The sequence below is a fragment of the Rana temporaria genome, chromosome 2 (genome assembly GCF_905171775.1).
Source record: "Rana temporaria chromosome 2, aRanTem1.1, whole genome shotgun sequence".
Lineage (NCBI taxonomy): Eukaryota > Metazoa > Chordata > Amphibia > Anura > Ranidae > Rana > Rana temporaria.
Window position 1 is genome coordinate 254,762,632 of NC_053490.1, and position 16,808 is coordinate 254,779,439.

Below are 16,808 nucleotides of genomic sequence, written 5' to 3' on the forward strand. Positions count from 1 at the left end.
AAATGCACGAATTACTGTATAAATGTGACTGGCAGTGAAGGGGTTAACACTAGGGGGTGAGGAAGGGGTTAACTGTGTAGCCTGGGTGTGTTATAACTGTGTGGGGGGAGGGGGGTGACTGGGGGAGGGGACCGATGCTGTGTCTCTATGTACAAGGGACACAGATCGGTCTCCTCTCTCCCTGACATGACGTGGAGCTCTGTGTTTACACACAGAGCTCCACGTCCCTGCTGTCACCTGCCGTGTCACCGACGATCGCGTATACCCGGCGGACATCGCGGCCGCCAGGTACACGCATCGGGTCTTCGGCGATGCGCCGGGACAGTTTTTACCCGCCGCGCGCCACCCAGTGGCGCGCGCGGGTAATGCACATAAGAGGCCGTGTTTAAACGGCCACTTGGCACTTGAGAGCCGCGCTGCGGACGTATTTCGTCTATAGCGCGGATCTCAAGTGGTTAACCACTACTCTCTGAATTTGTTTTTTTTTAGCCAGTTTTCTATCCATTTACAAATTGATATTTCCAAGCCTGTAGACTTTACCTTACCCATGACCTGTGTGTGGGGAACTGTGTCAAATGCTTTTGCAAAATTCAGGTATACCACCAGCTTCTTATTTAGGGCATATTTCAAGGAAAGTGGGCACGCTGTCCCTTTAAAATTCAAAAGTGCTAATGTGCACACAGTAAAGTTATATCATATAATAATACTATGCCATGAAAAGTACTAATAGTGTAATAGAGTTTGGTTAGTAATGTCTCTGACCTGTATTGGCCAAAGCCAGGTCTTTTGTTATCCAGCTTTTGTTTTGTAATTTGTAAAGCTTTAAATGTTATTAAATGTTTGGAAAGAAAAACATCCACTCAGAATAAAAGCTCCCTCTACTGGCTGTTTAGCTACAATGACTGATCAAGTGGTGGGTAAAAGAATGAGCACTTCTTTGACACTGAAACCAAACATTTTTTGCATGGAAAATCATTTTGGCTGATATTTTATAAGGTATTGATGGACCGTCTGATTGTTTGAATAACATAGTTTTGTTGGTTATGTAATTAAAAAAAACATCTATGAACAGTTTACAAATTACTGACACCTTCATCTTATTTTTCAGGGCTTATTAGCATTGTGGAGTTGGGAGGACAAACCATTATGATAGAGTTGGTAACAATGACTTCAATGGTATGACGGTCTTTCACTATTTAAACCTACATAAGACGTTCCTACAGCTAAACTTCAGATACATGTAAAAGACACCAATTAATGCAGCTCTGTATTCATAAATCCATAATTTAATATACAGTATATATATATATATATATATATATATATATATATATATATATATATATATATATATATATATTTCAATGCAAACAGTGTAAGTACCTGTAATTGACTTATTATATCAGCCTCATAAAGCTCCATGTACATTAGAGCTCAGGCTGGCAGAAAGAGAAACTGCAAAAGCAGTCAGTCAGTTGTGCTGCAGTGCCTTTGTTCTTGCCAGAAACACAATGGCCCAGATTCAAGAAGCAATTGCGTCTGCGTAACCATAGTTATGCAGCGCAATTGCTTACTTGCGCCGGCGTTTCGAATGCTCCTGATTCAGGAACCTCGTTACGCCGACGGCAGCCTAAGATTTGACTAGCATAAGGCTTTTATGCCAGTCATATCGTAGGCTGCATTCTTACTTTGGCCGCTAGGGGGGGCGTTCCCGTTGTGGTCAGCGTATAGTATGCAAATTGCATACTAACGCCGATTCACAACCCTACGCGAGCCCTGCGTACGCAGTTTACGTCGTTTGCGTACGTCGGGTTTCGCGTAAGGCTGCTCCTGCTAATAGCAGGGGCAGCCAATGCTACGTATACCCGTCGTTCCCGCGTCGCAAAGTTTAAATTTTACGTTGTTTGCGTAAGTGAATCGTGAATGGCGCTGGACGCCATTCACGTTCACTTTGAAGCAAATGACGTCCTTGCGACGTCATTTGCCGCAATGCACGTCGGGAAAGTTTCCCGACGGAGCATGCGCACTACGCTCGGCGCAGGAACGCGCCTAATTTAAATGATCCACGACCCCTATGGGATCATTTAAATTACGCGCCCTTACACCGGGCATTTTTGAGGAGCGCCCACGCAAATTACGTGGCTACTGCTTCGTGAATGAAGCGTAGCGCAAATAATTTGCGGGGGCGCAGGGCAAAAACGGGACGCTGCGCCTCCGTAAGGAGTGGGCAGCGGTACCTGAATCTGCCCCAATGACACAAGGAGAGAGATGATCAGGAGATAAAGAGATGAGCTTCATTAGTCTGTTGCTTCCCCTACCACTGTCCAGGCATAAGCTGGAGCAGAGTCAAGGCCAGGGGCGGACTGACCATTGAGTCACTCGGGCACTGCCCGAGGGCCCCATGCCACTAGGGGGCCCCATCCGGGTTGCCAGGCTCAGTAAAACCAGGGACAGTATGTAAAAATCTGTGTTTTTTTTAGATCTGTCCCTGATATGTCCGAAAATGACATGCTTTTAATGTGAATATCCCAAGATTTTAGCTGCCCGCCTCTGCACTACCTCCTGGCGTGGTGGCCATCTGTAAGCCAGAGGGGCCCCATACTCTTCTATTGCCCGGGGGCCTCATGAGTTGTCAGTCCGCCCCTGGTCAAGGCCATGTAAGTTATATCTAACTGCAACAGAGAAAAATCATGTCTCCAACCCTGCCAGACAGAGCTGTGCTGTGTGGCAGAGCTGTGCAAAATTTCAGAACTGGATGGACAAAAAAATCAAATCATTTGGCAGGTAAAATGACTTAAATATATGATTTTTTTTCTACATAGCTGTTTGTCTGGACTTAAGAGAACATATAATACTTAACTTATACCTGGATATCAGTCATATATTTATTTTATCTTATTTCACTAGTATACAATTACTTTTCCTGACCAACTCCATGGCAGCAAAAATGGGTTGTCTTCACCCCCGGGCTGCACAATAGGACCGTTTAATAATAAATGAATGCCCTGCCCGAGCCCCCTGTTCCTCTTCTGTCCTTCTACTTGGGTTAAATTTGTAGCCGTGTTTTAGATGTTTTAGAAAATATATTTTCATGGCTGACCAAAGGTAGGGATGAATGAATGTGCTTTTCATCAGTCATTAGTGAGGTGACCACCACCTTGCTCTTTTGTGTCCCACACTTGGAGATCCGCAATTGGATCTCATAGGATTGGAACAAACCTTGGCAGGTCCAACTGGAGATTTAAAAGATTTAGATATGAGTTCCTCAAGTCTAGGACCAGCTTCTCTGCCAGTTCCAAAAATGTTTACGTTTATTCAGAGACTTCTGTTGGAAACAGTTAAACTCAGTTCGGGAAGCTGCGGTGGCTCAACGCGATTGGCACTGCGCTGACAAGCCATTAACCTCTGCAGCTAGGGGTTCAGATCCCGGTCTCAGCTACATGTGAATTGAGTTTGGTGGTCTCAGCCCGGCTCCCGGTGGGTGTGCTATGCGAGGTAAGCCTGCGCTTAGTACGCCCACCCCCCTCCCACAAAAACCACCACACTTACACGCACTTGAAATTGGGTTAACATGCACGCACTTTGACCACGCGGTCTCTAAAAAGAGAGGCGAAGGACTAACGGGGCTGGTTGAGCGGGCTAGATCCTCTCACTCCCTTATAGGGAGTCCCTCTGCCCTGTTGGGCTTCAAAGCTGAGCAGGTAGGGCGGGCTGTGTGGGAGGACCCCCTCACACACCCACCATTGCCACCCGGGGCATGGAGAAAGGTGGCAGATTGCCTCTTGGGGAGGCCTGCCTACTCCCAACTCTGGCTCCTCTCTCGAGTACACGCACAAAATACACTTAAAAAAAAAAAAAAAAGAAACAGTTAAACTCATAATTGATATACTTTATTGGCCAAATCACCCTTGGTTTTTGCTCCTTTTACAGTGTGTGAAAGAATCTTTACCATTGCTGGATCTAATACACCAAGACCCAGCTGTACACCCCTGACTTGAGGCTCTTACTAATAGTCTGATACCTTAAGGCTCCGTTCACATATAGGCATCCTGGATTGTGGGCAGAATCGCCGCAATTCTGTCCATGCTCCCTAATCACAGCAAATTGCCTGATCCCCTCTCCTCACTTCCAATAGCATCCCAATCGTGGTGCAATTTTGCCACGATTGTCACTCGACGAATTGCAGTAAAATCGTGCAAAAGGAAGCTGTACGCCTGTCGCCCTTGCAATCCCCATCACTTCCAATGGCACCCTGATCGCGGTGCAATTTTTGCCATGATTGTCGCTCAATGAATCGTGGTAAAATTGTGCAAAGAGAATCGCGGTACGCCTGTAGCCCAAAAGAAGTTCCAGAAATTAGTCGGTTGATAATCGTGGCAAAATCGCGTTGCGATCTGGGTGCCAACAGAAGTGACAGGGTGTGCTGCAATTTATCGTGATTCAATTAGACGATTTTTGGGTATTCATCTTGATCCAAACAGCTACGAATGGGAAGGTCCCCCAAATCGGCTAAAATTGCACTTTTGAATGAGCCCCCTCAGATAATCACTCACAGGACCTGAATTATCTGCTGGTTTCCCTGAGGTTCTCAGGGCTGATAGCTGCAGTTCCAGTGTCTACCAGTAGGTGACTCCCAGAAGCCAGCAGGTTTCAGTGATAAGTCTCACCTGGTTTCAGCTGCTAGGTGGCTTTATAAGGTGGCTCCCACTAGCACTCAGTGCCTCTGTGTTTTGGTGGCTCCTGCCCTGTATGCCGTGCTGCTCCCAGACTCTGTTGCCATTCTTTCTTGCTCTTGCGCCTGCACCCAATACCTTACTGCCTTGCTCCCTGCTCCTTCAGCTCCCCCCTGCCTTGTGTGGATCTATTTGTGTATATAGTTTGTTTGTTAGGTTGCTGGTTAGGCATTTTGTCATTTAGTTTTCATGTTTATTGCTGTTGGTGTGTGGGTATTGTTCACTGTTAATGAATTTCACTTTAAACATATGTGCACCGTTTGGTCCCAGTTTTCTTGTGTAGCTACATACACTATATGATCAAAAGTATTGGGATGCCTGCCTTTACACGCACATGAACTTTAATGGCATCCCTGTCTTAGTCTGTAGGGTTCAATATTAAGTCGGCCCACCATTTGCAGCTATAACAGCTTCAACTCTTCTGGGAAGATTGTCCACAAGGTTTAGGAGTGTGCCTATGGGAATGTTTGACCATTCTTTCAGAAGTGCATTTGTGAGGTCAGGTACTGATTATTTGGGGGAATTATAGTATGGGGTTGTTTTTCAGGGGTGGGGGAATTCAGGGGTGCCTGACCTCACAAATGCGCTCCTGGAAGAATGGTCAAACATTCCCATAGACACACTCCTAAACTTTGTGGACAGCCTTCCCAGAAGAGTTGAAGCTGTTATAGCTAAAAAGGGTGGGCCAACTCAATATTGAACCCTGTGGACTAGGACTGGATTTAAAGTTTATGTGCATGTAAAGGCAGGTGTCCCAATACTTTTGGTAATATAGTGTATGGTGTTGTTGCTCGTATGCGCGCGCATGCGCACTGTGCTCGTAGGTCCGTGCAAGACAGGTCTGCCAGTTCTTCCACGGTTTGTTATCTGACACATTTATACGGTGATCACTGGTGAAAGGGTTAACTCTAGGGGCAATCAGGAGTTAAAACCTTTATTTAGAAAATTTATGGGGGTACCTAACGCTATAAAAACCTGGCGGCGAACCTCAAAAAATAACTAGCTACCTAGCGGCAACAGTGACACTAATACAGCGATCAGAAAACCGATCGCTTAGTGACACTGGCAATAGGGGGTGAAAGGGTTAACTAGGGCGGTGATCAAGAGGTTAAACCTTTATTAGGGGGGTGTAGGGGGCTACCCTGAACCTAAAGGGGCCATTGCGCACGCAATGCGGGCGTGACTCCTGGCGTCAGTGCCCTATTTAAAGCTTGTTGCAGCAGTCACCAACTGCTGCATGATCTTCAGCCCTTGGTGTGATCCTGAATCCTTGTTCCTGTTCTCCTTGTATTCCTGTTGACGACCCGGCTTGCCTGACCAGACTTCTCCATGTATGACCCCTGGCTTGTCTCTCGGCTTGTCCTTGTCCTGTTCCTGTCTGCTGGATCCAGTGTATGACCTCGGCTTGCCTTCTGACCTGTTCCAGTCACTTCCTACTTCCTGTGTATGACTACCGGCTCGGCTTCTGACTCCGCCCCTGGGTTTCCTGCCAGTCCACCTCATCTACTACTTCCGTGGTACTCCTGCCTGACTGCGTATCCTGGTCTACAGCTGATCTCCAACATCTACTCAGCAAGTCGCAGCTGGCAACTCCTGCATCTCTGGGCATAGTTCCCCCTGTGTTACCTCCAGGGGGCGTTCTGCACTTAGTCGCAAGGGAAGCCCTCTCAGCACTTCGGCCTCTGGTAAGGTACGCAGGTTAGCCAGTTAGTTATTTAGTTATATAGGTTCGCCGCCAGGTTTTTAGAAAGCGTCAGGTACCCCCATATTTTACCTAATAAAGGTTTAACCCCCTGAATGCCCCCCAGTTAACCCTTTCACCAGTGATCACCGTATAAGTGTTACGGTTGATGCTGGTTAGTTAGTTTGCTGTTTATAGCATCAGGGCGCCCGCTGTATATAACCCAATAAAGGTTTAACCCCCTGATCGCCCGGTGATATCAATTAAATTTTAGCGTCAGCCAGAGTCTGTGTCGCCCCAGGCAGCGTTAGGTGCCAGTAACGCTTACACCCACGCGCAAAGCATACACCCCTCTTAGTGGTATAGTATCTGAACGGATCGATACCTGATCTGATCAGATCTATACTAGCGTACCCAGCAGTTCAGGGTACCCAAAAACGCATTGTTAGCGGAATCAGCCCAGATACCCGCTAGCACCTGCGTTTTGCCCCTCCGCCCAGCCCAGCCCAACCCACTCAAGTGCAGTATCGATCAATCACTGTCACTTCCAAAACACAACACACATAACTGCAGCGTTCGCAGAGACAGGCCTGATCCCTGCGATCGCTAACAGTTTTTTTTTTAAGCGTTTTCTACGTTTGCTTTTCTACAGTCAGGTGCTTTTTTTACCTGTGAATCATCACTACTGTACGACTAAATTTAGAGCCCAAAATGGCAAAGCGAATGTACAGTAGTGAAGAGGCCTTCAGGATTTTGAGCATGACGGATAGTGAAGAGGAGGTCACGCATCTGTGAGATTCTGGCTCAGAATACGATCCTGTTTACGACAGCGGCTCCATGCCAGATTGCTCCGACGACGAAGTTGTGGTCCCTGCTAAGGCCAGGCGTACCCGATCCCGTTCTAAAGTTGTTGAGCAGCAAGAACCACAGGACCCTTGTATGGAGCAGGGAAGTACTAGCGCCGCTATTCGTTCTGGTGAACTGGCAAGCACCAGCGGCCTAGTACACCCTGGTCGTTCATCCAGCACTGCAGTATCACGTTGTGACGTGGCGAGTCCCATAAGTGCAGTTCAAGCTGGCGAGGTGGCAAGCACAAGTAGTGTTCCGCTGCCACAGAGAAAAAGACAAAGACAGGCCCATCGTGCCCATAGTGCCCTTCCTGCAGAATTTGCCTATCCTGATTGGGTCCCCACCACTTCTGCAGAACCCGTACTTCCCCCATTCACTGGCCAACCCGGTATTCAGGTGGATACAGCTAATTTTACGTCACTTGATTTTTATTCGCTGTATTTCACGGAAGATCTCTATAGATCTATTGTGGACCAGAGTAATTTATATGCTGGTACCTACATCGCCGCCATAGGTGTGCGCAGCTATGGTATTAAGGTGTGCACCCCAAAGCTCAAACACATGGTAGCAATCACTGTGTTCATTCAGAAAGCTAAGGGTCTGGTAAATGACATTACCACTTCACCCACTTATCCTGAAACATCATCTGTGTGTGCCCGCAGCAGCAGATGGTGGGAGAGGAGGGAAGCCGGTAGCGCTGCAGGAGGGGGTACTGAGCTGATTAGGGTGATTAGGGTGTGCCTGGGCCCTGTGCGCACGCCTATGATCACCGCTAATCCCCGTTCCGTCCTTGCCAGAGAATGGAAACCACGTACGGTTTCCGAATTTAAGACCTTTCTGGGCCTTACCCTCAACATGGGCATACACCAATTTCTGAAGTTGCGGATGTATTGGTCCACAAGTCCACACCACCATATGCCCATATTCTCTGCTCACATGGCCAGTAAACGATACGAGGCGATCCTGCGGTTCTTGCATTTCAGTGACAATGCACTTTGTCGTCCGCGTGGAGACCCTGAATTTGACCGGCTCTACAAAATTCGACCCCTCATAAACCATTTCAACGAACGTTATGCAGCCTTGTTTAATCCCCAGCAAGTTTTAATGCGTTGATGAGTCCCTGATTAAATTTTCTGGCCGCTTGTCTTTCAAGCAGTACCTATCCAGCAAGCGTGCCAGATACGGGGTCAAGCTCTATAAGCTTTGTGACAGGGCAACATGCTACACATGGAGCTTTAGGGTTTATGAGGGCAAAGATAGTGAGGTGGAGCCAGAGGGATGCCCAGATTACATGGGGAGCGCTGGCAAGATCGTGTGGGACTTGGTGTCACCCTTATTCGGAAAGGGGTACCACTTATACGTAGACAATTATTACACCAGTGTGCCACTTTTTAGTCACTTGTTTGATCAGCAGATTGGAGCATGTGGCACCGTGCTACCTAATCGCCGGGGCTTTCCCCAGCGGCTTGTAGATTCCCGTCTTAGGCTGGGGGCGAGAGCCTGCTGCAGGTGTAGTAATTTGCTCGCTGTGAAGTGGCAGGACAATAAGAATGTTTTCGTTCTTACCACCCTTCACGCAGACACAACAGTACAAATTCGTACGACGGCTGGTCTTGTGGAGAAACCCCTCTGTGTCCACGAATATAACCAAAATATGGGAGGGGTGGACCTCAACGACCAGTTGATGGCGCCATATCATATTACCCGTAAGGCGAGACGCTGGTACAAAAAAGTGTCTCTATTTATTTCAATTGACTTTACTGAATGCTCATGTCTTCTACAAATATTCAGGACGGAATGGATCCTTCCTTGACTTCCAGGATGAGATCATCTTAGAACTCCTGTATCCAGGCGGTTCTGCACCTCACCATCCCCTACCAAATGCAGTAAGCCGACTGCATGAGAGGCATTTTTCTTATGTCCTCAGGAGTACCCCTACCCAACGAGCCCCCCAAAGAAGATGTCGTGTCTGTAGCAAGCGCGGATCTAGGTGTGACACCCGTTATTTTTGTCCCCGCTGTCCTGACGATCCTGGTCTTTGCATTGGTGAATGTTTTAAACGCTTCCACACACTTGTGAAGTATTAGCGTAGGGTAAAACATTTCACAGGCTAGGCACACTTACACAGGGTCTCCCAAGATGCCATTGCATTTTGAGAGACCCAAACCTGGAACCGAAAAGTTGAACAGTTACAGTTACAAAAAAAAGTAAAAAATAAAAAACACAAAAAAAAAAAATAGTTGTCGTTTTATTGTTCTCTCCCTCTCTATTCTCTCTCTATTGTTCTGCTCTTTTTTTACTGTATTCTATTCTGCAAAGTTTTATTGTTGTTATGTTTTTTCATGCTTGCTTTTCAGGTATGTAATTTACTTTACTGTTTTCAGGTACGCCATTCAGCTGTTGCGCGGACTTATTTATGTATTTTGCAGATCTCGCTTTTTGTCACAAAGTTTTGAAAATTTAAAAAAGAAAAAAAAATACATTTTTATTTACTTTCTTCATTTTCGAAAACAAATAAGAGCTGTAAAATACACACTATGCCTCTCAGCAAATAGCTTGTGGTGTCTACTTTCCAAAATGGGGTCATTTGGTGGGGGTTTATGCTATTTTGGTATTTTATGGCCTTGGAAACTGTGATAAGTAGTGAGGAGTGAAATCAAAAATGTATGCCCTTAGAAATCTTGAAGGCGGTGCTTGGTTTTCGGGGTCCCGTATGCGGCTAGGCTCCCAAAAAGTCCCACACATGTGGTATCCCCGTACTCAGGAGAAGCAGTAGAATATATTTTGGGGTGTAATTTCACATATGCCCACGGCATGTGTGAGCAATATATAATTTAGTGACAACTTTTTGTAAAAAAAATTTTTTTGGTCATTATTCAATCACTTGGGGCAAAAAAATTAAATATTTAATGGGCTCAACATGCCTCTCAGCAAATAGCTTGGGGTGTCTTCTTTCCAAAATTGGGTCATTTGGGGGGGTTGTGTGCCATCTTGGCATTTTATGGCCTTCAAAACTGTGATAGATAGTGATAGATAGTGAGGAGTGAAATCAAAAATGTATGCCCTTAGAAATCTTGAAGGCGGTGCTTGGGTTTTGGGGTCCCGTACGCAGCTAGGCTCCCAAAAAGTCCCACACATGTGGTATCCCCGTACTCAGGAGAAGCAGCAGAATGTATTTTGGGGTGCAATTCCACATATAACCATGGCATGTGTGAGCAATATATCATTTAGTGACAACTTTTTTTTTGTGAGTGAGTGAGTGAAAATTTTTATATAGCGCCACACATGCGAACTGAATCGCCTCTGGGCGCTCGTTGTTCAATTCTCCTTTGGGCTCAAAAGAGGTGGGTCTTGATCTTTCTCCTAAAGGTCAAGTGATTCTCCTCCAACCGAATGCTGGCTGGTAGAGCATTCCATAGACTGGGTCCATGGACTACAAATCTTCGCTCTCCTTTGGACTTGTATCTGGCTTTGGGTATTTGGAGTAGATTTTGATTGGTGGATCGCAGAATGCGATTGGGTTTATAGGCTTTTAGTTTTTCGCATAGATATTGGGGGGCATTTCCCAGAATACACGTATGCGTCAGACAGAGTGCTTTAAAAGTAATTCTGTCTTTTACTGGTAACCAATGAAGGGATCTCATCAAAGGTGAGATTGATTCCCATGTTTTTTTTCCCAGTCACAAGTCTAGCAGCCGTGTTTTGAACGACTTGCAGACGAGTGATTTGGTACTTTGGGAGTCCGAGGTAGAGGGCATTTGCATAGTCCAGTCTGGAGTTAACAATTGTTCCCACCACGACGGCTATGTCTTCTTTAGGAATAAATGGAATAAGTCTGCGTAGTAGACGTAGCAGATGGTGAGATCCGCTGACTACTGACCCTATTTGTGCATACATTGTCATGTTGGTGTCAAAGATGACTCCAAGACTTTTGACTTTGGTGCTAGGGGCGATGATTTTGCCCAGAATGGGCGGAGGTGTCCAGGTTGTTGCCAGTTGATTCTTTCGATTGGCGTGAAACAGGAGAAGTTCTGTTTTCGAACCGTTGAGTTTAAGATAACTCTTAGTCATCCAGTTGTCAATCAAAGAGAGGCATTTCTCTAGTCCGCGATGATGATCCTTTTTGTTGCAGATGCGAAAATAGAGTTGTGTGTCATCTGCATAGGAGTGGTAAAGTAACTCTTGGCTTCTGATTATTTCAAAGAGAGGGCGGAGATAGATATTGAATAGCACCGGTGAAAGAGGGGATTCTTGAGGGACTCCGCATGACACTGTGCATTTTTCAGAAGTGAATGGTCCCAATTTCACTATTTGTGATCGGTTTTCCAAAAAGGAGGAGAACCAAGATCGATCACATTCCGCGACTCTGGCTACTTCAGCTAGCCGAGTCAGTAATAGTTTGTGGTCTACCGTGTCAAAAGCTGCGCTTAGGTCCAGCAGTACTAGAAGACAGGGTTCTCCTTCGTCGGCAGCCTCGAGAGCATCATCCCATATTTTGAGCAATGCTGTTTCCGTCCCGTGTCCGGGACGGAAACCTGATTGGAATGGATCGAGCAAATTATGGGTATCAAGATGCTGTTACAGCTGTTGTACCACTACTTTCTCCATTACCTTGGAGAAGACGTTTAGGCCTGTTATAGGACGATGGTGTTTAGGGTCTTTGGGGTCGAGGGTGGGTTTCTTTAAGATGGGTTTGATTATACCTTGTTTCAACTTGGAAGGCACTATGCCTTCATTGAAAGACTGGTTTATAAGCTGCGTGATAGGTGGTGCCAGAATATCGGCACACTCCTTCTGCAATTTGGTGGGGATGATATCATTAGGCACTGTGCTATTTCGCAGAGTGCCGATGATATTTTTTTTGGCCTCGATGGTGATGGGTTTAAGTGTGAACTTCGTTGATTGCGGTGAATTTATGTGGGTATTGGGAAAACGATTGAGGGGGGGGGGGTTGAGGGGGAAACTGTTTTGCCGAATGCTTTCACGGATTCTTTTAATTTTGTTAATTAAATAATCCGATAATTCATTGCAAAATTCTTGGGTATCAGAATTGGGGACTTCAAGACAGACTGGATTCATGGTCTGGGTGACAAGCTTGAAGAGTTCGCGGGGGCGGTTTAGGGCATTTGTGATGGCATTGGAAAAGTGTTTTTTTTTTGGCTCTGAAGATTTCTTTGTGGTATTTTTTTGTTATTAGCTTGTAGATGGCGTGGTTTTCCTCTGACGAGCTTCTTTTCCAGGCGGCTTCCGCTCTTCGGCGTTCTTGCTTCAGCAACGACAGCTGGTCATTAAAACAGCTGGAGTTGTTTTTCCGGATTCAAGTTTTGCGTTTTGGCGCTACTAAGTCGGCTGACTGTAGTAGGGCCGTGTTGATAGCATCCAGGGTTTCTGTGGCTGTTTGATGTAGTTGGATTGTTTTTATTTTGTTCCCTAATGTTGTTTTGAAGAGCTCCGAATGGAGCTTCTTCTGGGATCTCGTCCAGTGCGTTGTCACTGGTTTTGATGTTTTTATTGAGGGGGCATTTTTGATAATAATGAATTTGATTACATGGTGGTCTGTCCATGGTAACGGCTCATTTTTGAGGATTTTTATTTCCAGATCTTGTCTGAAAATAGATCGAGCGTGTGACCAGAAGCATGTGTGGGCCCACATACTAGCTGCTGCAGCCCTAGTCCTTCCAGGTGGTTAATGCAAGCGTCGGCCACGGGATCCTGTGAGGAGTTGGCCCACAGGTTGAAATCCCCAAGCAGCAAAAGATGTTTGCTGTTTAGGGTATAAGTGGAGATGAACTCTGTTAAAGATGAGAGAAGCTGCGATTTTAGACCCGGTGGTCTATAGCAGAGTAGAATGTGAGTGGTCTCCTGTGGATTTGTTTGAAGTTGTAGAGAGAGGGTTTCCATGAATGGAAGTGGGTTTTGAAGGACTGGTTTAGTGATCACGAGGTGAGTCTTGTGGATCACCGCCAGGCCTCCTCCTCTTTGCCCCACTCTATTTTCCTTTATGATGCGATAATTTTCTGGCACCAGTTCACCAAGAATGGTGTTACAGTCGGCTGTAAGCCAGCTTTCTGTAATAAAGAGGCAGTCTAAATCACATTGTAGGATGAGATCATGTCGGTGTCTTACTGCCGATCTTGTGTTGGCCAGAGCGCATGATATGCGCTTTGGTTGGGATAAGGGGATGTGGTGTTTGACTGTCGATCGTCGATCGATTCTAAACAGTCGTTCAGTCTTTAAGGCTTTTTTGATAGCGACCGGGAATATTGAGGCAAACGGCTTTTGTCCCCGAATGTTTGCTGCCGAGTATTTCAAATTAGTCATAGTCGCTACCGTGTTGGGGGCATATGTCAGACAGGGGGGGGGGTTTCGGTAATGATGGGGGGATGATTAGTTGAATCGTAAACCTCCCTGTTTGGTCCAGAGGAAGGCAAAAAAACCCTGTCCGTGCTATGCCAATGTGCTGTGGCAGGGGAAAAAATTCCTTCCTGACCCCCTGGGGGCGATCGGACGTATCCCTGGATCAAATGCTGAACAAAACTGTGGTGGTGACCATTAGGGGGAGAATTGGGAGGGGGGGACCCAATTGGCAGCTATTGGGTAGTGGGTTAGGAGGAGGGTTAGTGGTGGGGATACCCCAAATTCCAGGGGTGTACCAAAATGGCCGCTCGTTGAGGGATCGGTGTCCCAGCCGGGGGGTTTGCGGCTGGGAAGCTGGATCGTGCAGGGCGGAGGCTGCTCAGGAATGGCTTGTGATGGTTAGGGGGTGGGGGGGGGAACGTTGTGTCCTGTTTAAGAAGGTTTTTATGGGGATTACTGGGGGAGAAGTGCGGCGAGCCGCTAGGCCGCAGGTGAAGCCGCGGTCTTTCCTAAAATCGCGGCCGCCGATTGGTTCCACGAGGTAGCGTGAGGGTAGCCGCCGCGGCTTGTCTTGAAAAGGACGGCCGCCAACGGAACTTGGGGAGGTGGAAAATAGCCCTGTGCCAGGGGCTTACCTTTTGCTGCCTTGCGGAGGAAAAAAGGGAGCCAGGGGAAGGCAGATGGCAGGTCCTGGAGCGAAAGCTGGAGGCTGGCTGGGGGTGGAAGCCCTGCCTGTCTGTATCCAGGAGCCACACGTCCTACTACTAGGTAACGTGCGCCGATTACTACTGGATGCAGTTCTAGCCCTGGGGAGGAGTCACTCTTTCAGACTCAATCCTGTAAGGTCAGGAGAAGGGTGTGTGCTCCTGCCTGAAGAGGGGCAAATTGACAATGTCTCTGTTAAGGAGCAACACCCTTGACCACCTAATACTTAGCCCAGCAATCTCCTGCTTGTCATTATTCAATCACTTGGGACAAAAAAAATATTTAATGGAATCAACATGCCTCTCAGCAGTTTCATTGGGGTGTCTACTTTCCAAAATGGGGTCATTTGGGGGTTTTTTGTACTGCCCTGACATTTTAGCACCTCAAGAATTGTGATAGGTAGTCATAAAATAAAAGCTGTATAAATTCCAGAAAATGTACCCTAGTTTGTAGACGCTATAACTTTTGCAAAAACCAATAAATATACGTTTATTGCGATTTTTTTTTTACTAAAGACATGTGGCTGAATACATTTTGGCCTAAATGTTTGACTAAAATTTAGTTTATTCAATATTTTTTACCTTTTGTTATAAGAAAAATCTTTTTTTTTCAAAATTTTCGGTCTTTTTCCATTTATATCGCAAAAAAAAATAATCGCAGAGGCAATCAAATACCATCAAAAGAACGCTCTATTTGTGGGAAGAAAACGATGCAAATTTCGTTTCGGTACAACATTGCATGACCGCACAATTACCAGTTAAAGCAGCGCAGTGCCAAATTGTAAAAACACCTTGGGTCCTTTAGCTGCATATTGGTCCGGGTCTTAAGTGGTTAAGTCACACCGAAGATTACCCATTTAGTCACTGACGGACTTCACTATTACCATAGAATTAGGCCTGCGTGTTCACTTTGAATAGACTTTTTATTTGAATTATTATTGCACAAGTTTCACTAGGTGTTCATGTTCACCGTGTTTATTTATTATTATTGTTTCATTTATAGGACACTGTTTTGCATCTATAAATGTCTTAATCTAAGTTATATACACGTTTGAAGTATATTGACATTAGCCACTGGGTGGCACTGTGTTTATACATTCAGCGCAGTTTATGTTTTTATTCGGTTATAGAGATTCACCTGGCCACATCACCTGCCACAAGTTGTGGATTGTCCACTGGCCACGTCACCTGGCCACGTCACCTGGCCACGTCACCTGGCCACATCACCGGCCACAATTGTGGATTGTCCTCTTGCCATTTCACCTGACCATGTCACCTGCCACAAGTTGTGAATTGTCCACTTGTCACGTCACCTGCCACAAGTTGTGGATTGTCCACAATGCAATGCAAGCAATTACAGTTTATTTTTTATTTTTTAATGTTTCTTCATCATTTGCCATCATTTTTGAGATTTGTAATGTAAAAAAATAAGTCACCTTTAAAAACGCTTATAAACGAAATTGCGGCAAAATGCCGGTACTGCGTTTTTAGCTGCGTTTTGCATCTGAAACGTGGAAAACGTTTGCATCTGAACCCAGACCACAGTCTCTGCCTGGTCCCGGGCATTGGTGATCACACTCAATGTGAAAGGTATTCCCACGTGCAGGACGAGTAGGCCACACTCACAACCTATCTAGGAGGGTGCTACACTAGGGATGTCTTGGCCAATTTTCTAATTTATATAATATGTTCCTCTACAGTTTCCCATGGGATTTGGCATGGCTGCCAATATCAGGGTTGGAAATGCTTTAGGAGATGGAGACATCGAACAAGCCAAAAAGTCTTGTAAAGTTGCACTCTACTGTACAGGTAGGATCTTGTACACTAAATAAATGCTACATAATATTAAACAAGTAAAAAAAAATGCATACCCTGTAGCATGCATTACATTGATCTGTGATGAAATACATAGTGGATGACAATTTATTTTTTCTAATAAAACAAAAGCAAATATCTGGTATACGTGAACATGACTCTCAGTTCTCCTTTTCTCTGGTTTCCACATGCAGGGCCGGATTAACAAGGGGCTGATGGAGCTGCAGCTCCAGGCCCCTTTCTCAAGATAGGCCCATTTGCCCAAAAAAAAAAAAAAATTTTTTTGTAAGAATTTTTTTTTTCTAAGATCGAATTTGGGGGGTTGTAGCTCGATGACCAGTGGTCACAGAAACCCCACATTTAGGGGGTTGGCATAGGAAGAGCTACCCCACAACTGGTCAAAATATGGGACGGCTATCATTTATGGTTCCGGAGATACGGGCCTGCTTGCACAGCCTGTCAGAAGCTACATTCAGAGCGGCCAATATAAATACAAGCTGACACACTACAGCAGCCTGATAGGATCACAGTGCTTATAATAATTATTTGTATATTAGTCATGGTAATTAACCCCTTGCCACCCAGGCCAATTCTGACACTTCTCTACTACATGTAAAAATCATCATTTGTTTTTTGCTAGAAAATTACTCTATGGTGGTCTTTGCACTT

At 45.7% G+C, this 16,808-nt stretch overlaps 1 protein-coding gene across 1 annotated transcript in view; it reads left to right on the forward strand.

Moving 5' to 3' along the window:
* The window catches only part of LOC120926663 (multidrug and toxin extrusion protein 2-like), a 243,587-nt gene that overhangs the window by 126,213 nt on the left and 100,566 nt on the right, over window positions 1-16,808 (forward strand). Inside the window, exons 10-11 of the mRNA XM_040336787.1 lie at window positions 1,109-1,176; window positions 16,025-16,133. Coding sequence (XP_040192721.1) covers window positions 1,109-1,176; window positions 16,025-16,133 — 177 coding nt within the window. The remainder of the gene's footprint in view (window positions 1-1,108; window positions 1,177-16,024; window positions 16,134-16,808) is intronic.